Raw genomic sequence first — 25,571 nt, forward strand, 5'->3', positions numbered from 1 at the left:
CATATCAAATATATGAACTCCTCTTATCGGTATATTTGTGCGATAAATAAAACTATCGATAGAAAGTACTTCGCAACAAACACGGTAGATGGCGCCTGTGTTCTTTATTCAAATTTCTGTTACAAAAAAATTTCTGTTACAAAACCAATGAGAATGATTTATGTATGTTTGCCTTCTTGTATAATTCATGTTATTTTAGGAGTTCCTCTTTTTCAGATGGTGTCATGTCGTCAAGTTTCAAACGAACCTCTTCATGAGCCGTCGCCTTTACGTGCGCCATGCGTTCTTCATAATCACGCATCAGTTCCACGAACGTTTCGAAGGTCTTCACTGTAGCTGTGCGGACCGCATAGCTATAGGTGAAGCAGGACATTGCGTTCTCCAGCATTCGGTGTATCTTAAGCAGCAACCAGTTCCAGCTCTTGAACTGCTCGCCCGCCAGCATCTTCTCCAGTATGTTCCAATCCAGAGGCTCATCATGGAAGTCATAGTTACGATTTTGTCCAAAATGCATCCAGAGCGACGAATCGTTGAATGGCCAAGAGTCCACACGACAATGTAGAGCCTTGATCAGGGTCTGGCCGTATGTGCGCTCGAGCTTCAGATCAAAAGGCTTTAGGATAGCCTTTAAGCTGAGTCGATCAAGGACTGGTTCGACTGGAAGTGGTTCGACTGGGAGTGGTTCGACTTTCACTCGAGTTCCGTAGTTCTTCAGGAAGTTTGGGGGTCGCTGTCCATGATGCGCTGGAAATGCTTGCGAGATAATAGCATTTCGATGGGCGTCAGCTCGGGTCAGACTTCGTGGCCCCGGAGGTCGGCCACGACCACGACGGGCCGGTGTCACGGGCGTGAACTGTTTCGGATGTAGATTGGGAACGGCTTCAAATGAAGGCAGTGGATCGTCTGTCTTTAGCTGGGGCTTATCCTTTTTTTCCACCTTAATCTTTACGGGAATGGAAGCCTTTGCCTGGCGCGGGGTCTTCGGCAATGGAGAAGGTTTTGGAATGGCGGCCTTCCGCGGACACCTGGTCTTGGCCTCAGCCTTACACTCATTGTGCAATTCCCTCTGCATTTTCGCCATGCGCAGCCAAAAGATTTCGCACAGGGTGACAGCAGCTTTAAACACGGGCGAATCCGTACTGTTGTAGGTTCTGCAGTTGTCGAAAATCAATAGAATGTCCTCCAGGACGTCTGCTCCGCCCCAGTAGTATGTGTACTCAAATCTTTTCTTGATTGTGTTCAAGTCCATGGGGTATGCGATTTTTTCGTGGTAGTCCCCGATCTTCAGTTTCACGGCATCGACAGGTTGGCGAAAGTGCAGCGAGGAAGGGTGGCGCAACATCGCATTCACAGCGGTTTTCAGTTTCAACAGGAAATTGGTGACCCTGCCCTTACGATTGGGTGGCGGCATCACCGGGGGCCGCACAATGCCATTAACCGGCCGCACTCTGGTCTCACACCGTGGCGGCCGCTGCTTGGCCATTGGGCCCTGGTTGTCGAGCACGTAAAAAGCTTTCGCAAAGTCCTCACGGCGCCTATCATCCATTGTCTGAGAATAAATATTTCAATTAGATTTTGGACGGGCCAAATGGCTGTGGCAATTGCCACAGGCAGACTGATCAAATTGCCACATTCTATCAACCGAAAAAACTCAAGTGTAGCGCGTACTTACATGTATTTTCTTCTTGCTTCTTGCTTAGTTAAACCTTTTAGCCTGAGCGGCAGAAACAGACTGAAGCAAATTCAGTTTCCTTTTTTTTTTGACAAGCTGCTGAAAAGTTTTAGGGATGACTTTTGATACTAAACCCAAAGCACATCGATACCCGCATTATGTGCTATCGATATTCAGTGTTGAGCAATGCCAATAATATGGCAAATGAAAACTGGCTCTGTCGATATATCAGCTATAAATATGCGCCAAAAGCAATGGATCGGGCACGAGCTCAAATTCATGGATCGGGGATCAAATTTTCCTAGTGAAAGCCATGTGGCTGCAAAGTTGCATTTGTACCTGTATTTAAGCAAGCAAAAACTGATTCTCTACGCAACCAACTAAATCCACCTTGACCAATCGATCGGACACAGCTGTAACCTATTTTAGCTGCCAGCCAGACCAACCAAATTGCTTGAAGTTAGAATGCTGCTTTCATGCTGGTTGCTTCTGTGTTGTGGCCTCGTGGCTGCTGTGGAGGAGCAGCACTATGCCACATCGACACGACACCTGGCCTTCCTGCTCCAAGTGGAGGATGAACTGCTGGCGCACGTGCGTCAGTATGCGGCAAAGCTGCAGCAGAAGGTGGACACAATGAGAGTGTAGGTTGAAGTGTTTTTGGCAATGGAATTGCTCTAACCGCAGGTACATTCTTGCAGGCTGCAGGCCGAGTGGCTGGCCAGAAGATTGGCAGCCAGAGCAGATCCTGTGAGCTATGCGGCCAATCCTTTGAGGAGTCTGCCGCTGATGCGGAGAATGCACGTGGATGCGAGAAAGTGGCTGAACTTTGCACGCCTCGAGGTTGGACAGGGTGAGACTTTACATGAGTTTAAGATGATCTCATGCTGAGGTGAATTTCCGTTCCTGTTTTGCAGAGTCTCTAAAGCAACTGGCGGAGTACGAGCTGGGTGTAATCACCGCAGTGGATCTGAAGGAGGCAGCCAATGGATTGCTGCGCATACAGGAGACCTACGATCTACATGAGAGAGACATGGCACGTGGAATACTGCAACATAAGCAATACAAGTGAGTTTGTCTGCGCATCCAAGCTGCACACATTCAAATCCTTTTCTTCAGTTCCAGATTGAGCGCCGCAGATTGTCTGACTTTGGGCGCACATCTGGAAGATCTGAAGAAGGGCCCACTCGCCTGCAGGTGGCTGGAAGTGGCCCTGGAACAGTTCGAAGACAAGTGGCAGCCCCTTGACTGGCTGCTGCAGGCGGGACGCTCTCAGATCTGGCAGCAGCTTGGCTTGACGCGAATCATGACACGTAGGTTGAGTCCCAGAACTGGCTTGAGTTAGCTAATCCTCGCCCCTAAACCTCTCCTCCCCAGATGATCTCCACGGCAGTCGTGCTGCCTTCACAAAGGCCGTGGAGCTGGCCAGCGAGGGGGAGGACGTGGCAATCGCTCAGCATCTTGCAGACAACCTGGGCCACCATTTTGTGCACCAGCGGAACTGCCAGGGCAAGAGTCGCCTGCCGGTGCAGTCCTCGCTGCGCTGCCGCTATGCCGCAGAGGGTTCCGCCTATCTGCGCTTGGCTCCACTCCGCATGGAGCAACTCAGCCTGGATCCCCTTGTGGCCATCTACCATGAGGTTGTCTCTGCCGCCGAGCAGCGTGATTTGTTAAGCCTAAGCCAAACCCAATTGCAGCGCCATCGGGGTCATCGCTACGATGCGGTACGCACATTTGCGAGTGCTGAGTTGGTCTCAAATGCCACGCTCCATGTGGAGCGACTGCATCGAAAGCTGGAGGATATCACAGGACTTGATCTAGCAGAAAGCGAACCGCTGAGAATTTTGAACTATGGACTGGGGGGGCAGTACTACATCCATGAAGATTGCAAGCAGCCGCAGGTACCGTCCCAAGGATTCACTTGCTACTCGATTTTGCTTACTGACATTCTGCTCGATCTTTTTTATGGAAATTCCTCTTCAACAGCCTCACGTGGAGCCCTATCCCAAGGAGTATCGCCTGGCCACCGTTTTACTCTATGTGAGTCCACTGCTTTATGATCCTTTTAAACTTCCATTTGATCTCCCTTTCTATCCACAGCTCAGTGATGTGCGCCTGGGCGGGTACACATCCTTTCCCGCTCTGGGCTTGGGCATCCGGCCTCAACGTGGCTCCGCTCTGGTCTGGCACAATGCAAATAATGCGGGAAACTGTGACTTTAAAGCGCTCCACGCTGCCTGTCCCGTGCTGCTAGGCACACGATGGGGTAAGCGCATAAAAGACTCTACTCTTAAAGGGAACTCCACTCCATTTTCAAACCAAAAACAGTTGCCAGCAAGTGGATCAGTGGGTCAGGCGGCCAGTGGCGCCGGAAACCGTGTCGCAAGTGAGGGGGAAAACGCACGCACAATTCCATTCAGCAGTTTCCGTTTTTTGTTTCACTTTTTTGTTGTTTTTTGTTCTTTGCGATAATTTATTCAATAATTTTTGTCGTTATTTATATTATGATAATAAATTTTATGCACTATTTTATAGTATTCATATTTAATTTATATGCAATGTAACATTATGTTTTGGGGTGTGGAGTGGGACAGGGAATGGGGCAGGAAGGGGGACTGGGACTGGTACTGGGACTGGGCCTATCCAATTGTCCACTTTTGATATATCCGTGAAATGGAGATGGCCAGATCCAGGGAGGGTTCAGGGGTCTCTGTGTGTGTTTGGTGGTAATGGTGGGAACAACGCGATTCCTGATACGTATGCAAATGATATCTGGCGCAGGACGGGCGCCCCTTTGGCAGTATATGTACGAGTATGCGGCGAGTTGGGGGGGATATGCACTAAGGAGACAAGAAACGCAGAACGCAGAACGCAGAAACACAAAACGCAAATGGGAGAAACGCAAACAACAAGAATGCAGGCGATAGATGTCGATGTCGATGTTGTAGTCGATGTCGATGTCCGAGGGAATCGTGTAGGAATACTTGATTGCCGGCTCCTTCTTCTAGTTTTGATATCACGCTCCCCCAGGCCTCTGTCGCAGTCGCAACATCAGCAGCAACAACAGCATAGACAGCAGCTGCCACGTTGTGTGCCGCCTGGTGGCCACATTCCGTGCCGCATCCTCGAGACCTAAGCGCAAAGGGAAAGAGACACAGAGACACAGAGATACAGATACGCTTAAGAGATTCCCACTCGTTTGTTCTCTTACCTCCGATGTAATTGAGATGATCATCGTTGCTGGCTGCCGCACCGGGATGTAGCTTGATTTCTGCAATTTACAAAACATACCCGCAAAAGGGACACACACACGCACACACATGACCACAAATGAGTAAAGGGAGAGGGATTCTGCAGAGAGATTGCTTATACGCACCGTATAACCGCAGCGTACCCTCGGCACGGCCCAGCGAGTTTGTGCTGACGCAGTGATAGGTGCCCACATCGGAGGGCGAAAAGGAACGCACCACCAGCAGCATGACCCCGCGATAGCCATCGCGACGCTCCGTTATCCCATACTTGGGCCTGCAAAATGCGGAGAATGGGCAACGGGGAATGGGAATGGGTTGGAATGTGAGTTTCAGTTGCGAGCGCGGCCATAAATGTTGGCCTTACCCATCGAGCAGCATTTCGGGCCCCGGCGAACCAGACTCCAGACTCGCTGTGGAGACGCTGGCGAACCCGTTCGAGGTACGCGCCCCCTTCAGCCAGTAGGAGACGGGCGAGGGCGAGGCTTCCACCTGGCATTCCAGCTGCACATCGGAGCCCAGCGGCGTGCCAAGCAGTTGGCTGGGGGCACGCACCATGGGCGCAACTGTAGAGTGAAGGAAAATTATATTAAATTAAAGCCTTGGCAGCGATAACTATTTGCAGACTAATTCGATTAGTTTTTAGTTGACTTTCAATTGAATTTTGTTCTGTTATCGATTACTTACACTGCACACTGAGTGAAACGCGTTTGCTGACTGCCGGTGGCACATCATTGGAGGCAATGCACAGATAAGCGCCCATCTGGCGCCGCTCCAGGCGCAGCAATCGCAACGATGAGCCATTGTACGACTCCACTGTGTAGGATTGAGCAAAGTTTCATGAAAATATCAATTAAAAGATGGCAGTGTACGCACCTTTCATCAGCTCACGACTGCCTGGCTTGCGTATGAGTATCATTTCGCCATCCTCGCGTCGCCAGATGACGCGCGGCAGCGGATTGCCCGTGGCCTTGCAGGTGAGCGTCGCATCCTCGCCCTCCTGCACGGCCATATCCGCAGAGGAGTCCTCGTTGATGATGTCGGGTGGGACTGCAGGAGAGAAGGAGGCATTAAAACACATGTAGATCTACTCGTGTGAGATATTTACCTTGCACATCGATGCAGCCAACTTGCTTTTTCATGGGACTCGTGTTGATCTGACACATGTAGCAGCCACGATCGCTCTCACGCAGCTTACTGATCTTTAGCTTCCATCTGGCAAAGGCAAGAAGTCATAAGTTAAACCATCTAAATAAAAGTTAAAGAACTCTTACGTGTGCATATCTTGGTGCATGACACTGATCCGCGCATTGTGTGTAACCACTCGTCCTTGCAGCGCCAAAACAGTTTGATCGGAGGCTCTAAGCCAGCCGACCTGTGGAGAGTACAGCATAAGTGCTACTGAAAGTCTATAGGTAACTTCAAAGCTCACCTTATTCTTGCCCAAATTGCGCACGGAACAGGCGAGTATGGCCTCGCGTCCCGACGGATATGTTACATTATTGATGAAGCCAATGAACTCGGGATCGGGATCCAATTGGGAATTGCTTTCTGCGGGGTGTACAGAATGATAACTGATTAACATAACTAGCTCTGGCTTGCCTTATTACAAAAATCTTTTTGTTTTGTGCCACTTACCGTGATGCTGATTCTGTGCGAGGGCATTGCCGCATTTTGTGGCCATTATCAAAATGACAAACAGCGTCGGCGATAGCAGTTGCTTCTCCATATTGTTTTTGTTATTGTTGCTGTTGTCGTTCTTGTTTTTGTCGTTGTGGTTCCCACAGCTGCAGCAGCTGCTGCTTCCAATTTTCTCTTACTATTTCTCCCACTTTCTGTCTCCCTTGCTCTTTTGTTTTAGTGTGTTTGTTTATGGGTATTTTGTTGTTTTTTTGCCTGTTTGTTGTTTGGGGTCTCGTGGCAATTTCTATTTCTATTTCTATTTGCATTTGAATGCGAATTTTCTATTTTCAATTGCAAAGCCTCGATTGCGATTTCTATTTACCGCGTGTTTGTGCCAATTGGACTTTGATTTCCAGCTGCCTGCACCACATCCATAGTGCTGGGTGTGCCACCCGCTGACGCCGACGCTGTCGCTGCCCCTGCCGCAGCCACTGACATCTGCAAGTAAACAGAATGTGAGCAAAAACATCAAAATCAAAATCGGAATGAAAATCGCAATGGGGCGTAAAAGGGTGGAGGGGAAAGGGATTGGGAATGGGAATCGGAATCGGAATCATCGGTTTAAATTTATTTCCACGATAAAGTGAAGGCGAATAACAGGAATCGAGCACAAAAGCCTCTGTTCAATGTTGAGTGCACCAAACAGTGGATGGGTTGGACTGCCCCGGGTGTTGTGTGGGGGTGTAGTGGGGGGCGTGGACACGCCCATCGCTAACTTGATTATCAAGCGTTGCAACAAATTTCACGTTTTTACGTTGCCTGCTTTTAGGAGCAGCGCATCCAATATGGCTGCCGGGTAAGCTCAATCTCTCTCTCACTCCCTCTATCGTTCTCTGTCCCTCTTTCTCTTCGCTTTTCTGGCTGCTTTCTACCGCCTCAACCTCGACACAAAGTAAAAGGCAAATGCAATTTTCAACACAAACAAAAATTTATGACTCGACAGCATCCTTGGTCCGTCCATCCAGGCCAGGGCCCCAGTTTCAGCGAAGTTGCAATAAAAGAAAATCCTCGTACCCGTCTTCAAACCCTCCCTCCCCCAGCAGCGGTACACGGAAAAGTGGTTAAAAAAGGGCGGCAGAGGTGCAAAATATGAATGTAAATATTAAAAAAGTTCCAAGGCGCAGAAACTAACGAGGTGTTCGCTCATTTGTAGCGCAACCCTCCCCCCGAAGCCACCACAAAACTCTGATCCCCTATCCCTCGGCCCCCTGTAACCCCTTTTGTACATCCTGCCACATTTCGACGCGCTGTAATTTAATTTCAGTGTGAAATTGAGCGCTCTCCTAATAGTAAATTTGCACTAAACCAGTTAGCAAGTCTTCTTCCACGCTCCTCCCTCGCTGTCTTGCAAAACTTTTGACGAGGTGTCAATGCGATGCCCCGAGCACGGAGGCGCCACGCCACGGAGGAGCTTCGATGCGGAGCAGATTGTCTGGAGGAGCTGAAGCTGGAGGAGCTGGCGCTGTAGTTGGTGACATTCAAAAGGCGGAAATGTGATTTACTTATTAAATTAGAGTTGCAGAATGCACCAAGGGTTGGGCGGACGGGGTTTGGCTGCTACGCGGTGTTGCACTTAAACTTGCAGATGGAACGAACAACTTGCCGGCGGGCCAACAGCTCCTCCTTGGACTCGATGGCATGTAAGGCGCTGCGGGGGGTATGCCTGTGTGTGTATGTAGGTGTAGCATCATTCTTCGGATCAACTAAGTGGATTAGTTTATGGCTATTCAATTTAGTTGTTTTTCTCACCGATCTGAATCGATTACCGAGCCACAGATGGCATGCACATTGAACGTGCATAAGGGACAGGATTCAAGGTTTATCTGATATATTCTCTGCTATATTTTTGATGTAAAGTAAGGACAGTAAAATCACAAATTAGAGCATAAAACTCATCTGCTTGGGACAGCTGTTTGTTTGCTTTTTTCTAGCATTTTATGGCAAAATGCCCTAAGCAACAAAAAAAAAAACATTCATAATGGAAAGTACCACTGAAGTTCGCCACTTAGCACAAAACTTTCGTCCACAAACGACAAGCAACAAGCTGCAAGTTCAGAGTTAGCCTCAAAGGAAGTGCCAGCGGAAGAGAGGAGCTTAAAGAGGCGGCAGGCAGATGCCTTAAGAGCATTCATTTTCCCAGCACAGTGCAGAATTTGGACCGAATTATTTGTGGGTGGATCGTAAGCACATTAGCTAGTACTAAGATCAAGCAAAACGAAGATTAAAACGAACCAAAAATGAACACCAAAACGAAGACTAAATGAAGGCTAAATCAAAGACTTAAACGAAGACAAAATGAACACAAAACGAATATAAAACGAAGACAAAACGAACCAAAAACGAAGAGAAGACTCAGAGTCATTCAAACCGAATAGCAAACGTTGCCTCATGGGCTGGAAAATAACAAAACAAAAAAAAGGAAAAGAACAAGTGATAATCTCATTATGCTGTATCCTGTGGACACTCTCTCTTGGAAAATGCGCTTTTGCCTGTTGTTGGCTGTCACAAGCTTCAGTCGTCATTCGCTTTTCCTCAAGGACAACAGGATTACTCATTCTTGACTTATTCTTGACTTCTTTTTAACGTCTTCCTCGCTGCCATTTCGTCTGTTGATGTTTCTGTGTTTTTATTTTATGAATTTCCATAGCCATTTCACCAGACAAGCATTGCCACGGCTGCAATTTTTGTTGCAACAGCCAATTACTGACTTTTAAACGGAGATTATTTTCCAATTGAATGACTTCTTTCAGTGCTGCGCCAATAAAGGGGATCATCTGATGAGAGCAGAGTCTAGTCTAGAGTGCAGTTAATTTTCAATCGTTAGCTGAAGGGATTCCCCCTGGCTCAGCCTCCCCCTTGGCATGGCAGACAACATTTGCATTAGCACTCAAAAGACGGAATATTTAAGAGCGTCCCACAGTGCGAAAATAAATAAATTTGCTGTGTAAACAGAAGCGAACGCAAAGCGAGAGCAAAGCAAAGGCAGAGCAAACAAGAACAAAAAACATAGAAAATAAAATAAACTTCAAAAAACATGACAAAAAGCTGCGCCCATCAAATGAAAAGAAGAAACTGCAAATCAGCGCAGTTGCACCCAAAGGTAAACTTTGGAGAGAGTAGAGGGGAGCAGGGAGCGGGGTGGAGCGGCTGAGAGCGGGAAGAAAGAGAAAACCCGACAAGTGGCAGAGCGGCAGGCGGGTCGTGGCGCGAGTGAAAGGAGCAAAAGGCGACAGCAAAGCGAACTAACACAGCGGAAAAGCCTTTTGAAGTTCAGTACTAGGAGCAGGCAGCAGGAGCAGGCGGCAGCAGGAGCAGGCAGCAGCAGCAGGAGCAGGAGCAGCAGGAGCATCAGCACAAAGCACAAAAACAAGAGAAAACGCTATAGTCGAGTGGCTCGACAATAAGATACCCGGTACTCAGCATCGGCCATTATATCCACAAATGGCGGTTGAGACTCTACAATTTTCAGAGTGCCTTTGGGCCTTTGGCTTTTGCTCAATTTCATTTGGCGCACTCAGGCAGGAACATCGAGGCGGGAAGGATTCCTCCTGCATTGCCGTCCAAATTTTGGTCTCTAATTTCGATAGAAGCTATGGAGAACGTTTCGATTTTTGGCAAGTCTTTTGTGCATACAATATTCCCTATTGCCATCCAAGGCAAGTCCTGGGTACAACAACAGAGCAATGATGATGACGGGGACAACGTCAGCAACGCGTCGCTGGCGGCGGACAGCAGGCGTGCTAAGCTAAACGGCTGAGAATGAGGGGCACGTCATGAGGCATGAGGAATTGTTAACAGGGGAGCGAAAGCAGAGGCCACGGCAGCACGACCGGGGGTCAGGTCAGTCGTGCAGGCAAATGGCGAAATGTTCGGCAAAGCAATTTGACTTAAAAATGCTTAGCACTTGCATATCCTGGCAATGGCGACAGAGCCCCAGTGTCCTCCAGTTCTCATCCGTCGTCGTCCGTCAGCTAAATAAGGACAACAAAGGCGATGGCGATGACGATGGCGATGGCGATGGCAACGGCAACGGCGACAAGGACAAGGCATTGCTGAAGGCAGCAAATAAGGAGAGTAGAGCCTTAAAGGATCACGAGCTGTGAGTGCGCTTAAGCTCATTTATTTAAATTAAAACAAACACTGCAGGCGGAAAGGCAGTGCAGTGTAGGACAGTGTACCGGAGAGCGCTACACTGCAACAAAAATATGTTTTTTCTGTGCACTAATTTTCAACATTTTAAAAATGTATATTGTAATTTTTTAGCACAATTTTATTAGCGCAATTTTCCATTTTTTACTCCATTTGCGTTGCTCTTTTTTTCGAGTGTAGTGTATGGGCGGACAGTGTAAAGTGTTGGCTATGGCAGAGTCAGTGGGGGGGTGGCAAGGGTTGAGTGGATTGAAGTGGAGTGTGGGCGCGGCTAAGCCGCCAAAGCATTGCCTCAGTGCATACATTGTGCACGGTCTCCTCTTCCGCTCGCTCGCCCTCTCTCTTTTCTCTTTCAGTTTGTCTGTCTGTGTGTGTGCCTTTAGGGCATATGAGTGCATCTGTGTCTGTGTGTGTGTGGAACTTTGGCAACATTTCCGATTGCCAGGCACAGTGCAGAGGGGAACAACCGGGCACGAGGGATACGCCCGGACCGGGGCGAAAGCAAAATATTTTGCGCCATTTGTCCTTTTTGTCATTTGTCCGGTGGCACAAACAGGGCAAATTGTTTGCAATAAAGCGCGTGGCACTGGAGTGGAGTCGAGACTGTGGCATAATGCAGGTGCGCCGCCAACTGCCTGCCTGTGCTCCACACCCCACACCCGTCGCTGCATGCACCAAATGAATACGTAGGGCCATCGAAAGCAATAGCAACACAATAAAGGCAATGGAATAAACTTAATAATTAGCAGAATGAAAGCAAGAAATTGGGATTAAGAAATGCCCAAAGGCGGAGCCTGTTCAATGAATTATTTTGCAGCATTAAAAGCTTATCCCACATGCGAGTGCTGCAATTCAAATTAGTTAAGCAATCCCTTTATAAGCAATCAGGATATCCCGCTCATCCGGTAAGCAATTATATGCGGCAGATTCTCAATTATTTCATTTCCCCCGTTTCACATCTATTATGCACTTTCAAGCCATTTATATTGGCTTGCAAACTGCAAAAGCAACAAAAATGACAAAATGCAATAATTTCTCGCTGGAAAGTTGAAGCGGAAAATCGCAAAATGAAAATGTTAATTGATTCTGTTTTTCCCTAGTATTTTTTTTTGGTTTTCTTCTCGATTTTGTTGAATGCTGGATGGTGGCTGCTGTTGTTCCTTTGGCAGCTTTTATTTGTTGTAGTTGGGTGGGAAAAGTTTTGTCAATGGGATTTTTTATTGCAGTCGGTAAAAGTTTTTATGTGGCACCATTAGTAGCCAATTATTGGCGACTCCTGCAACGGGTGTGATGATGTGGGGGAGGGCATTGCAAATTTATATTCCATGTCAGCGGCTTTTGCAGTGAAGAAGTGTGGCAAGTGGCAAGTGGCGAACGAAAGAGAGACAGCCCGATAATGAGCATCTAATAACTCAATTTGGGCCAAGACAAGGATAAGAAGAGCAGCCAAAAGAGCATCAGCAGCAGCAGCAGGGGGTCAGGGACACTAATTAAAACCGCTGCAAATGGTTGGCGGAATAATGGCAAATGGCAAATAGCTGCAGTTGTCGGCGCTTCTTTTAGCTTAATTAAACATTGCCGCTTGACTTTTAATTGATTGTGAACAAACTGAAAAGCTTGCAGCAGACAAATAAACAATTTAACTAAATGCGCCGCAAAGTAGGCAACGCCAGGCGTCGGGTAGCAGCGGCTTTTTATGGTCTCCCGGTATGGCCTTTCCATCCTCCCACTCTCACTGCCAACTGGCATGGAAATGATGCCCTGGCTTGGCCCTGCCTCCTTGCCGTTGCCGTTGCCTTTGCCATCTCTTGACGGAGAGTGTAAATGTAAACACAGTTCGTGCAACAAAAGCCAGCAAGGCGTCAGAGCAGGAACAATGCGTAAGTCGAATGAATGGGGCAGAGGCAGAGAGGGAGCTTCCCATTGCCCTTACCCTCGGCTCTGTGGGCGGAGGAGGGCTGCACGAATGAATGAATGAATGAATGAGCTTAGGCCTCAGTCTCTCCCCCTTACTCACTCTCTCTCTCTCTTGCTCTCTGTCAGCGCTGAGTGAGTGAATGTGAATGAGTGCTGGGGACAATTGTGATAATTGCCGTTGTCTCGCACCTAGTTCTGTGCGGGGAGGGGGGTGTAGCTGTCTGTGGTGTGGGGCCTTCGTGAGTCGTGAAATGATGACAAGAAAAAGCTTTTCCGCCGGCAGTTTGGCTGCCTCCTGCCTCTGATCACCTTCCGGCAGCTGCACGCCCACTTCCCCCCACCCACCACCATGAACCCTATTTATTCAACAATTTTCTACAATTTTATTGTTTACATTTATGTTCTGCCTCTCATAAGCATATGTGTCTACGTGTCTGTGTGTGTCTGTCTGCGTGTGCCTCATCTTTTGGGGGACAAAGTTTTCCTTTGGCCCTGTTCTTTTCGTTATTTCCAACTCTAACTCGGGGTTTTTGCCTGCTCATGTTTTTCTCCGACTCTTTTTTGATGGCTTTGACGAAAGGGTATGTTGGCTATGAAGAGGTGTTCGCAATGAGCAGAAGCTAAAGGGAGTCACTCTCTTGTAGTTTCCCCAACAGCAGGCTTTGGGGGGTAAAACTAAATTGTTCACTTGTGAGTGTATCTCAAGCGTCGGTGCCTTTAGCTAAACCTTCTTTCTGCACACAATTTTTTTGTCGGTCGCTTCTTCTGTGTGTCTTGTTCTGCTTCCTCTTTTTTTTCGCGCACAATTTGCATGCGAATTTGCCGCTGTCTGTTGGCCTCCAACTCGCTCCCGCCTCTTCCCCGAGTTCTTAGTGCTCCTTCTCCTCCTCTTAGAGTTGCGCGTGCCTTTTCCTTTTTCCTGCACGACTGCAGGCTGCCACTTGGCCTGGCCTCTCATCTGCTTTGCTCCGCTTTTACCCCCGCCCAAAACCCTCTTTAGCCGCTCTCCTACCCATCTGTTTGCACATTTTTTTGCCTGCGTTGCCCCACCGTCTTTTTCTTGTTCATTTTTTATGCCCCGTTAACAACTTTTGCTCGGTTTACTTTTCCCGTGTCGGGCGGCGACGACGACGGCGACGGCGACGTCTTTGAAAGTTTAATTGTTGTTGCATGTCTTTTTGCTGGTGCTGCTGCTGCTGCTGCTCCGTCTTCCTCCTGGCTGTCCTGCCTGTGATCCTGCCTCATCATCGTGTTCCGGCTGCTCCTGGAAGTGCTGCTCCTGCTCCTCGTTCCTCGCTTCTCGTTGTGTAAATTGTACGCCGCACGTTTTTACGCCTGCAGCGGAGATGGAGTCCAGAGCCAGAACGAAGACGAGTCGAGGACTCCACTGTCTTTTCCATATGCATATGTGTCTTTCTCTTTTGGCTCTCTGTCTGTCTGTCTGTGTGTCTGCTCCCTGTCAGTATGTCTGTGTGTGTGTGTGTGGCTGGGGTGTCCTCGTGCTCGACGGAAGTGTGAAACTGAAATTGAGCAACTAAAGGACTAAAAGGCTGTTGCCTACTTCCTGTCGCAGCGTTCATTGCCAACGTCTGTTACTGTTAAATGTGTGTGTGTGTGGTGTGAGTGTTGTGCATGTGTATGTGTGGAGCATATGTGTCCGTGTGTGCGGTGGGGATATGTGCGTGCCTTCGACTTTATTTGGTTTACGCAGCGTTTGGCATTTATTTGCCCACAGTGAGACACTCGCAGCCAAAATGGGGGAGAAAACTTCGTTTGCTCTGCCCCCAAAAAAAATGGCACCTCACCCCACACTTAAAAAAAAAACCAAAACGGGTAAAAAGTACACAGTATATATATTTTTTCTCTTCGAAAAGTGCTCGAGGGGTGGCAGGAAGTTTGTAAAACGCATTTTGCTCAGCGATAACTCCATTGAACTGGGGGTAAGTGTTGTTCTTCCTTTAGGACTTTTTTGTATAACTTTTCATACACTTCAAGATGTGGCATTGTGAAGCAGAGTGTGTGGAATATAGAGAATAATTAGATATATTTTTGTAGTTCTTTTTGAACTGCGCCAAACTCTTGTTCCTATTCCATTTTCACCAGTTCCTTATCTCCGCAAATCTAAGCAGTAAATATATGTTTATTAGGGAGGAGTCTCTAAGATCGTACTAACATATCCATTGGTATATTTATTGACATTTTTCCTAGCTTAAATCTTTGCATCTTCACACCTTATAGGGTATGCCAAGCTTCGACTTCCAACCCTTTCCTGCTTCTCTTTTGCGTGTGTCCAGGAGCTGGAAGCAGCCAACGGAAGCGATAAGATAACATACACACTCGTAGACACACTCAATGGCAACACCAATACACACACCCACACCCACTCATGGACACACTTGAGGAAACATTCACATGCATATGATTTCTACACGCTCTTGTTCGTGTTCCAAGGGGTTTTTCGGTTTTGTTTTCCTTTTCCTCTCACTTCTTCGCCCACTTCTACCACATTTCTTTTTTATATTTTTTTCGTTTTGGCTTCTGCTTCCTGTGTTTGCTCTTCGCTGTCTGTTATCTGTTATCTAATAGTCGTGATTGCTCAATCATTTGACAAATTTGATTGTAATTGAAAAGCTGAGCTACGGGATTGACACATTAGATGGGTTAAGATCGAATGGGACTGCGTACCCTATATGGGCAGATAAAATGCGGACTCTAGTTTATTGAAAAGTGATTCTGGAAGGCATAAAGAAGACATTCAAGGCCATGGGAATATTTTTTACACCATTGTCAGGGGATATACGAGAGGAGTGGGTTGAAGTGATTATTTTTCCCTGTTGCCAATTGCAGGACGGAAACTTTCTCAGTAAAAGGGTCTTCTTGATCTTCTTTCAAATTTAATATTTTAAATCAAAGAAAGAGAGGAGAGGCCGGAGAGTTCCCCAGGCCAAATTAAACTCTACTAAAACTATTTTAAAACCTAAACCACAGCTCAGAAGTAAGGAAGTTTTCTCAACCTGCCTTCATTACGGGTTGTCCGCAAATGCTTTAACTTCTTGAAGTTCCGTAGGGATCATATAATTGGCTTCGCCTCAGAGCCAGGCCAGACCAGGCCGGAATGTCTTTAGAAAAATTCCAAGAATTGCAAAGCCGCATACTGGGAGGCATAATCGACGCTGCTAGCCGCATTTGTTGCCATAATTGCTGTTGGCTTAATTTCAACAGGCAACTTCCGTGACTGCAACTTGAATTGGTCCTGCCTCAGCCTGTGCCTCCCGCCACCGAGTTGGCCAGCGCTGCAACTGCTCCGCCAGCGACAAGGACAACAAGAAAATCCATTTGAGTCCACAAGCTTGCCATGTTGTAGCAAACACACCTACAGCCATGGGCGGAGGCTTGGGTGGAGGCGGAGGCGCTGGCAGAGGTGCTTCATGTGTGTACAAATGTACACTTGAAAAAACAATTTAATTGATTGGAAATGGCACGAGTATCCTCAAGGAAAATATTCCATTTAGTGCATGAATTTCAAATGCAATTTTGGATGGCAATTTAAATAAAGGAAAGTAATTGGTACTTCGATGCATCTGGGGACTTAATGAATTATTTACTACGATTAATTTATGTTCTATCACACGATCTCTGTCTAAATTAAGGCTTTCTGGAGGCTTTCCACATAATTTACATAATTTCTGGCAGTGTAGGAGCTGCAGCTACGAGTCGTTTAGATAATTTCTTGCAGTGCAGTGTGGTGCTGCTCATTTGGTTTTAGCTTTCTCTACATACGCCGCTCGCTTTTCCTTCCTCCCCCGAGTAGGTTCTCCGCTGAGTGCACATCCTCTATCGCTCTCTTACGCTCTGTTATTTTTATTGCTCTAGCTGCTGGCTGCTGCTACCGTGTTGGTCTACACTGGCTGCTACTCCTACTCCTACGCCCGCTCCTTCTGCTTCTCCTGTTCCGGCTCTTGGTCCTTCTCCTTCTCCTTTTCGTTTTCTCCGTTTGCTGTTTACTTGGCTCCTTCTGTGTGTGCCCTGCGTGTGTGTGTGTGTGTGCCAGTGTGTGTCCTGTGTCTTGGAATCGTTTGTCCAGCACCTAGCCCCTGCCGGCGTCTGCTCATCAACGCCACATTTGTGTGCTGGCTGCTGCTCATTCTGATGCAGTTTCTCCTTTATCCTCACTGCTCACATGAGTGTGTCCTTCCTGAAGTCTCCGTCTCCATCTCCTTCTCCGTCCTTTTCCTGTGTGTGTGTCCATTACCAACCGTGCATTTGTCTGGTCGCTTGAGCAGCCTTTCAGCTGTGCCCCAATCCAGTGCCGTGCCCCTCCCCCTCTTGTGCAGCCGCCCTTGCGGCAGGCACTTGTGTCTCGTCCCCTCGCTTCGGTCTCTGCCCCCAACTCTGTTTGCATAAATGACTGCGCCTCTGTATTTGGCATGACTCTTGAATTAATTTTGCAACATTTTAAATTGAGCGCAATTAATTGCAAAAATGTTTTATTTTTCCACTTGCACTCGTTTCCCACACACACACACACACGTACACACACACACACGTACACAATTGCAGTGCTGCATGTGGGCGCGCTTGTGTGTGTGTTTTGGTTTGCTGTGCATTTGGCTGCCATTTTATATGCATTTTTTTTTTGCATGTGTTGCATGCAAGTGCGAACACGCGCATTCAAGCATATGCACGTCGCCATCGCACGCTCCCCACTTCCACACACACACACACATGCAAGCATGCATGTACATACATACACACAAAAACATATAGAGACGACGACGTTTTTGTTGGGCATTCCGCCTGGACGTGTTGCCGCTTTTGCCACTCATTTCATAGTTGCCGTTTCTCATGCACACCCCGCACTCGTTAAGAGCAAAAAGAGTATGCTGAATGCACGCTGTGATATTGCTCTAAGTCGACCTAAAATTGTTTGTTTTTCTAAACCAAACTTCTGCTTCTCACGGGCCACAGCTTATCCTTCTTTTGCCTTCATGCATTTCTTCCTCAGAAATCTATCTCTCCATTTCCCCACAGCGACTGCTAATGTTCCTTACTTTTAGATAGATAATTTCCTCTATTTTTAGTGGGTATCCCCATAGTCGTTAAGTCGACTATAAACCCAGCTATGGCCAACCAATCTTCATCGCTCGCCAGCTTGCCTTTTGTGTATGTGCCTGTCTGTGTGTGTATTTTTTCCGCTGGCGTATTTTATGCATTGCTTTTATCGCGCTTTCTAGCCACGCACACAGACATGACGGCACTTTCACACAGACATCAGGACCCGCGGGCATCGCATAGCACGCACCGCCCAAAAGTATGCAGCATGCATTGAAAGGCTTTTTACATGACACTCTCGCCGGGCCGCTCCGCTACCCTTTCTACACTCTCTCTCCCTCTCTGCCTTTTTCTCACCCTCTTGCTCGATTTTTTCTCCGCTTTCTGTTTCATTTTGGGGCATTGTTGTCGCTGCTGTCGCTGTTAATTTTTTGGGACGCTGCTGTTGCATTTTTGTCATTTGCGCCGCTGCCTGCCCCAATCCGTGTCACTTTACATCTCTTTGCATGCGTGCCACTACACTCTGTATGTGTGTCTGGTCTTTGTCTGTGTGTGTGTGTGTGCACGCTGCTATGTCGCTTATTTATATCCAATTGTTCATTTGTCTTTGGTTTATGTTACGCATACGTCATGTCTGCCCATATTTTATGCTCTCTGTGCTTGGGCTGTGCTCTTTTCTGTGTGTGTGTGTCTGTGATGGCGGGGAGAGTGGTGCACCACAATGTGAAATATTTTTCGTTATATTTATGTACATTTTGCATTGTATTTTTGGCTCGGCTTTTCTCTTATTTTATGCCACCATCCAATTTACAAAAACTCAGGATGTCGCATACACGCAGATTTGTCAGGCCTGCAGAAATTGATCAATGAGCGGTAGAAGAAATATTTGCGTATAAAAAATGTGAAATATTAAACAACTGAAAAATAATAATAATAAATAATAAATTTGCTGATCGGGATGTTTTGAAGAACGACCTTTTGGAACGACTTTTATGGCCTCACGCTTGAAAGTGAACTTTGAGTTATGAGAATTTATATTTTTTTTAGATGGGATTTTAGGATTTACATAAATTCTTGTTTGCCTGGAAATATCGTAAGATTTTTATCAATAGAAATTTTATAGATTTTTTCAATGCAACAAATTGTCTTGCCCACTTAAGACTCTTGATCGTTTTTCAGTTTCCATTGAGTTGCTGGCAGTGAAGTTTCATTCATTCTTGCATTCATTCTTTCTTTTGCCTTGCAAATAGAAGAGCAACTTGGTCACAAATTGTACACAGAGAAAGTAGAGAAATATTTATTAATAAATAAAAAGAATTAAGCAAGGAATTAAGTCACTTTCCTCACTGAAAACTCATCCTCCAATGGAGTTTTTTAGATAATTTTTAGCTAATTGAAAGCCCAAGCTCAGTTTTATCATCATTAAAAAGCTATAAAAAATTATTGCATTTATTTTCAGTGTACACAAATGAGTCTAGAGCCCGGGCTCGTTGATGTCCTCGCTGTGCCAAAGGATATCCGCTTTAACTTTTGCCGCAATCGAACACAGAAATCGAATATCTCGCTGTGTGTGTGTGTGTTTGTGTGTCTGTGTGAGCGATGGATTTCTCCACTTCTCTCATAAGGAGAAAGCGATTTTTCTTATTTATTTCTTCAGTATTTCTTTATTTTTTTCGCTTCAAATTGTATCAGAATTTTCTCCATTGCTTTTTTCTTTTGCCTGCAATTGGTTTTTCTATTGCTTTCTTCTTGTCTCACTGTCGCTTCACTCCTGCCACTTTCCTCCACTGTTGTTGCTGCTGCTCTTGTCGTTGTTGTTGTTTGTTGTTGCTCATTGCTCAAATGTATTTTGCATTTTTTATGGGACTTGCAATGCCAATACAACAACAAGAGAAATAACAGGCAGTAAAGGAAGTGCGCGGGAGCCGAAGCTGTGGATACTCTTGACGATGTAGCGAGGTTTTTGCTGGGTTTAGGATTGAGTTGTATGCATGATATAGACAGAATATTTATGGCGATTTTTAATATAAATTATTCATGCAAGGTATCCAAACAGAGACTCCTCTATGCTTGTACTTTCCCTTCCTGTTCGTCAAGCCTCAAATATAAATAATTATACCCCTTGGTAGAGTACAGCAGAAATTTGTCTGGCAACAGAGACAGCAAAAAGAATGAGGAAAACTTTTATTTCTCTCTCCTTTGGCTGTCACATTTTCTTATTGTAGTTGATAAACTTGCCGTTCGTGCGCCAGGACCATGTCCAAGTGTCTATGACTGTTTATGGCCCAGTCTGTCAGTTGGCCAAGACCCCTGCCTGCCTGTCCTCTCTCTTCCTGGCTGTGTGGGAGTCTCACTCTCCCCCTGCATGTGTCTGTGCCTGTGCCTGTCAGTGTGTGTATGTTTTGGTTGCTTTTTTTATTATTCAGTAAATCAAATCAGTTGCCTAACAACTCAATCCAAACACTTGCAGCACGCGCCAGGGACATGGACATGGACATGCTCTCACTCGGTGCCCCATGCTGGTGGTACCGCCACCAGTCCTCTGCCCTCCCCCCTGGGGCTGTCTCCTGTCGTGGGGCTGCCTCATCTTTTCCATCTTGCTCATCTATCTGCCTGCTGGTCTTCCTGCTACGTCCTTCTCCTGATGCTTCTGATGTTGCTTCTGGCTTGCTCTTCATTCTCCTTCTGGGCCTGGCCTTGCTGCTGCTGCTGCTGCTTCTGTGTATTTTTACAGTTAAGTCAATATGCAGCCGTCAAAAACAACACTTGATACTTTTGTGAGTTACTTCAGCAGAGTTCCGAGCCCCCGCACCGCCTCGCCCACTCAGCCGCTGGATGTATCTTTTCCTATCTGTCATCTGGCCATTGTGAGTTTTCCCTTCAAAGTTTTGCACAAAAATAAACAACTAAAGCCACACACAGACTCCCAAACACCCAAACACAGCCAAAGAGAGAGACACAGATACAGAAGTTGGCAATGAAGCAGCGAAACAAATTTATGGTCATATCAACAAAACACACAAACACACAGATACACCAGCCAAAGGGAGAGCTCACACAGCTACAGTTACTGCTGCAGCCACTGATACAGTTACAGTTTGTTTCAGTGTTAACAATGCACATGCAAAGGAGAGCTAAGGGCAACCATAAGCGACTTACGTGCATAAGCCCCAGCAAAAAGCTTGAGCCATCATCCTAACCAGCAAAATGGCAGCACAGTCGGTGCAGTCACTGCCAGGCCATCAGTCCGTCATGCTGTCATGCTGCCAATCTACCAATCAGGCAGTCCATCAGTCTATCATCATGCACACACATCACACAGACATCACACAATCGCACTCTCAGGTGGGTCAGGTGCTGTGTGTCAGATGCATTCCAAATCGTGTGAAAGCGGATTGTTATCAATTCAGTTGTCGATTCGCCTTCGTGTAGCGTTTGTAGTGGCACTCAATGGCCATGGCCTTGGACGCAGCTTCTGCAAATGATGCATCTAATGGCTTAGATGCGATAATCCCACAGATATTCCTGCACGTCTGATAGCCTTTGAGCACATTGATGAGATGCCACATCTGATACAAAGTGATTCTTGTGCAGCGAATGGACTTGGCAGCTACTAAGAGATGTTTGAAACATCTTAAAGAAACAGGTGAAGTTTTGAGGCTAGTTTCTAGATAAAATGTTTCCCCAGCCGAAGCATCTTCCCTTCCACTATCCATAAGTGAATCCTCTTCATTATTTCCGTTTCATTTAAAAAGAAATCTCCTTAAGTTGCGATCAATTTAATTTGCCTTTACTGTCTGCTGAATATGAAAACTTTTTCCGGAGCATTCATCATTTTGGAATCATTTTCGGCCATCAATGTTTGATCGTTTCAATCGCTTTAAGGGCCATTTCCATAATCCTGAATCCTCCATCCCCCATTGCCCATTGCCAATCCAACAAGCGAAAGAAACTTATTTGAGGAAATCTCATAGACACGTATGCCTGTGCCTTTTTGGCCATTACCATTGGGGGGGAACCTTTTTTTACGATTTACGTGCCGCATCCCAGGGGAGAGGAGAAGGACCACACTGCCATCCCAAGTCGAATACATATACCCACCTGGCGCACTCTGGTCATCCACACGATTGGGACTGAAGCTGGAGCTGGGACTGTGGCTTGGGGGGTTTGGCTTTTAATATTTCTCATATTTTTATGGCACTTACTGGGAGTGGGATCAGGTCATCATCATATTTTGTGTGATTCTTTTTTTTTAGTGCCGGCAACTTTTTGCCACTGAAATTAACAAGTCTCCACTCACACAGACACACACACATGCACATGTATACTGTGTATAGATATGGATTATTTGTGTATGCTTTTGACAAACATTTATGGATGTTTGTTCATTTGTAATTTGGTTGCTGGCATTTGCATTGGCTTTAGCCCAAAACCGAAACGAATTGAATTGAATCGAATGGAATTGAATTGAATTGAATCGTTGATGGCCGTCGGCCATTCTCTGTTAATAAAGCCATTCAATTTTAATCATTTGCCATACATCGTCATACAACGCAAAGCATTTCGCAAACAATACTCCGCGCTGCGATAACGCAGAACGGATCAGCAAAAAAGGTGTACAGCGTACGGTAACAAACACACTCAGCACACACTCACACACGCACACACACATGAGTAAGTGCAAACAAGCAAAACGCACATTCATACAAGGGAACAAGCAAACAATGCAGCAAAGTATTTGCTTTGAACAAATTGGAGCCGCAATCGGCCGCAATGTTGACATTTTGTTTGGCGGCTTTTGGTAATTCAATTTGATATTTGATTAAACGCATTTTTTTTGAGCGGCACCACCAGGAAAAAAAACACACTAACTAAGCTGACTTACTTTATGCCCACTTTACACTGAGAATAATAAGAAGAGTTAGAAAGGGAGTTCATTCTCCTCCTCCAAACTTTGTTCCAAAAAACATAATGACAAAAGTCTTTGCAGTCTTGTATTATTTTGTATTAATTAATGCCAAGATTTGTGAACAAAATTCATGCTACGTTCTACCAATTTTAATCATATTTGTGCAGCCATCACTCAGAAACTCAGCGTTCTTGTGGAAAAACTTTGGGCAAACTTGTTGCTACAAAGAGACACCTTTTTGGGTTACTTTTCCCCCCAGTGCAGGTGCCTTGAAAGTTCTCCTATCATTTGGGGCAGACTCATTTGCTCTTCTGTTGCATATTTAATGTCAAATTTTTATTATCCTTTTGCTGCTGATGTCGGAGAAAACAAAGAGCCAAAGAAAGAAAGTTGAAATAAAGTTTTTTCAAGTGAAGGAGGCATCAACGGCAAGTTCAGTTCAGTTCAGTTCGGTTTGGTTACGTTTGGTTCGGTTCGGATGTCAGCCCCATCAGGAGGAGCAGTCAGCTGGGGAGTTGTCAGTCGTGTCCTGCTGCTGATCCGTGTCCCTGTCTGTGTCCCTGTCCCTGCTTTTGCTACCGCCTGCCTGCCTGACTCCACTGTGCTCTGCTGTGCTGTGTCCCTATCTGCTGTGCACATCCTGTGGCCCATTTGGCGCTCACTGTGGCAACTGAGGCGTCATCATGATGCTCGGGTCCATTGTTGTTGCCCTACGAGAAGAAGGACATCGAAGGGTAGGTGGGTAGGGGATGGCTGATTGTGGGCGGGAGGTTTGGTTGTGGGGCTTTTGGGTTTTTCGGTAAAAATGAAGTTTTCCCCCCGTTCTTTCGTCATGAATTGATAATGTACACATGCTCATAAGGGGATGCGTGCTAAGAGTTTTGGTGGTGGTGCGGTGGTGATGGGGCAGTGGGCAGGGTATTTGCATATATATAGAGATACACTTCGTATCTTTATCTGTGGCTGTAGCTGTATCTATAATACTGCTGAATGCACATTCACAGCAGCATCAGCATCAGCATCAGCATTGGTGTGTATGAATTTGCAGATTATTTAGCCAAAAGTTGAAAGGTATTTCGCAGAAACTTAAAAACAAAGAACAACTCGCTCACATAAATAGATGCACACATACATAAACAGATGGACACACACACATGAATGGTTGCATATATTGACAAACAGACACTCAGAGAGGCAGGGGGAGAGCTGGAGGAGCAGCAGATGAGCAGAAGAAAAACAAGGCAAAAACCCCAAAACTTTTATTAAGTTGGAAGATATTTTGTTGAAATTTATACACATTTGCTTTCTTCTTAGTCTGAGTCCTCCCCCTCCTCCTCCATAACCCCTCCTCTCCGCTCTTACAGCTTAGAGCTGTTTTTTTTCTGTGTGTGTTTCGTTTCGTTTTTTCCGAGTTTTCCTTCTGCTTTTTGCGCCATTTTTTGTGCTTGGCCCGTTAAAAAACTACCAGCAAATGGTTCGGCACAAAATTCGGCATTTGTTCAGCTTCCTTTCCGTAGTATTCGTCCTTTCTTTGTCTTACTGTGGGCGGGTGTGGTCTACGTTTACATTCGTTCTCCTTTTACCTACCGTTCTACTTTCTCCCTTCCTTCCTTGCTGCTCTGCTTTCCTCCCCCACCCGACCAGCTTGCATTCCTCTTCATGGGGATTTATATTTTTTAATGGAAAGTTAAGCTCATAATAAACTGTGAAGAAAATGTGGGGAGCGTCTTAGTTTCGTTGCTCGTTAGTTTTCCGAAAGTAAACAAAAATCTGCTGACTGTCCTCCCGCTCTGCCCTGCCATGTGTGCCGGGTGAACCCTCCATTCTGTGTGTTTGTTTACTGAAGGATTCGGCTCAGAAGTTTGAAGGATTTGGATTGCCTTGAGGTGGGGGTAAGACCACTGTGTAGCTGTGGCTGATGCCTTGGCATCATGATCAATGGTAAAGGCTAAAGGTCGGAGCGCCTTTGGGGTTGATGTTGGCACCGCAAAGGGGCAGATTAGGCTCTGTGATGGCTCTCCAGAGATGCGTTTGAAATGTGTTTGGGGCATGGGCTTGAATAAGACAATTGTCTTGCATTCGCAATCTAATTAGCACAGTCACAATAGGTGGCTGCCGCTACTGCATATTGTACATGATAAGGGAATTGAAAGGGATTCCCATAAATAGTGCTTCCAAATGCAAAAGGAAAAACGATCCGCAACACAATCCGCTAGTAGTTGTAACCAATAATAATAATAATCCTTTTCAACAATTAATTGTGCGATTCAATGGTCTACCAGCACTATCGCCCACCCCATTTTGGGCTGCCAGAAACAGGCATTAGCCAGACCAAATTCACCGCCAACATAAAGCTAGATATCAAAATGGAGAGTCTAAAACATTCATCAGGCATACGACAATTTGCAGGATTATCACACAGGAGGAGGATAGTGCTCTGCCCTCGGGCTGCAAAATCGATAGCGAAAAACGGGCAATGAATTTCAAAAATGATTATAATATTATGTTGGCTGCAGGGCAAAATACTGCGGAGAGTGTGAGTGGTGTGTATGTATATGCCACGCTGTGTATGGACTTTTGTGTCATTTCGGCTAACATATTTATAAATAATTTCCATACTAATATGCATTTTATGTAATTAGCGGTTAAAATAATAAATACACTACATAATTATCGCTCATTGGCTGACCGCACAGAGGCAGGCGACAGCAATGGGGTGGAGGCAGAGGCAGAGTCCATTCTAAGCTCTCTATATATTGCGATTATACTTACATGTGTGTGTGTGTGTGTCTGTGTACTTGTACTTTTGGTCACTTATCGCTGCTTGTGCAGGTGTGTGTGCGTGTGTGTCTGTGTTTGTTAGAGATCAAAAACATCAACTAATTGTGCATTTTAGCGATAATAAACACAACCATTGGCGGGGCTAAGAGTTTATTATTTCAGG

General features: G+C 46.1%; 3 protein-coding genes across 3 annotated transcripts in view; 1 reads left to right on the forward strand and 2 right to left on the reverse strand.

Annotated features, from left to right (window-relative positions):
* Positions 1-66: 66 nt before the first annotated feature.
* Positions 67-1,813, reverse strand: LOC117898729 (bromodomain-containing protein 2-like). Its single transcript, XM_034808348.1, has 2 exons — positions 1,673-1,813; positions 67-1,549 (listed from the first exon to the last, which is right to left on the reverse strand). The coding sequence occupies exon 2, from the start codon at positions 1,544-1,546 to the stop codon at positions 191-193; it is 1,356 nt and encodes a 451-aa protein (XP_034664239.1). The 5' UTR covers positions 1,547-1,549; positions 1,673-1,813; the 3' UTR covers positions 67-190.
* A 309-nt stretch (positions 1,814-2,122) lies between these two features.
* On the forward strand, positions 2,123-17,208 carry LOC117898728 (prolyl 4-hydroxylase subunit alpha-2). The gene is made up of 9 exons (XM_034808347.1): positions 2,123-2,313; positions 2,371-2,522; positions 2,587-2,737; positions 2,789-2,982; positions 3,047-3,570; positions 3,656-3,709; positions 3,770-3,935; positions 3,998-4,062; positions 17,183-17,208. Exons 1-8 carry the CDS (start codon positions 2,138-2,140, stop codon positions 4,057-4,059), a joined length of 1,479 nt encoding a protein of 492 aa, XP_034664238.1. The 5' UTR covers positions 2,123-2,137; the 3' UTR covers positions 4,060-4,062; positions 17,183-17,208.
* LOC117898730 (lachesin) overlaps positions 4,240-25,571 on the reverse strand; it is a 48,153-nt gene continuing 26,821 nt past the window's right edge. Inside the window, exons 2-11 of the mRNA XM_034808350.1 lie at positions 6,556-7,038; positions 6,350-6,468; positions 6,192-6,292; positions 6,026-6,132; positions 5,794-5,967; positions 5,605-5,733; positions 5,285-5,483; positions 5,046-5,194; positions 4,881-4,940; positions 4,240-4,801 (exon numbers count right to left, since the gene is read on the reverse strand). Coding sequence (XP_034664241.1) covers positions 4,686-4,801; positions 4,881-4,940; positions 5,046-5,194; positions 5,285-5,483; positions 5,605-5,733; positions 5,794-5,967; positions 6,026-6,132; positions 6,192-6,292; positions 6,350-6,468; positions 6,556-6,646 — 1,245 coding nt within the window. The 5' untranslated portion in view covers positions 6,647-7,038 and the 3' untranslated portion in view covers positions 4,240-4,685. The remainder of the gene's footprint in view (positions 4,802-4,880; positions 4,941-5,045; positions 5,195-5,284; positions 5,484-5,604; positions 5,734-5,793; positions 5,968-6,025; positions 6,133-6,191; positions 6,293-6,349; positions 6,469-6,555; positions 7,039-25,571) is intronic.

Source organism: Drosophila subobscura, chromosome O (genome assembly GCF_008121235.1).
Source record: "Drosophila subobscura isolate 14011-0131.10 chromosome O, UCBerk_Dsub_1.0, whole genome shotgun sequence".
Lineage (NCBI taxonomy): Eukaryota > Metazoa > Arthropoda > Insecta > Diptera > Drosophilidae > Drosophila > Drosophila subobscura.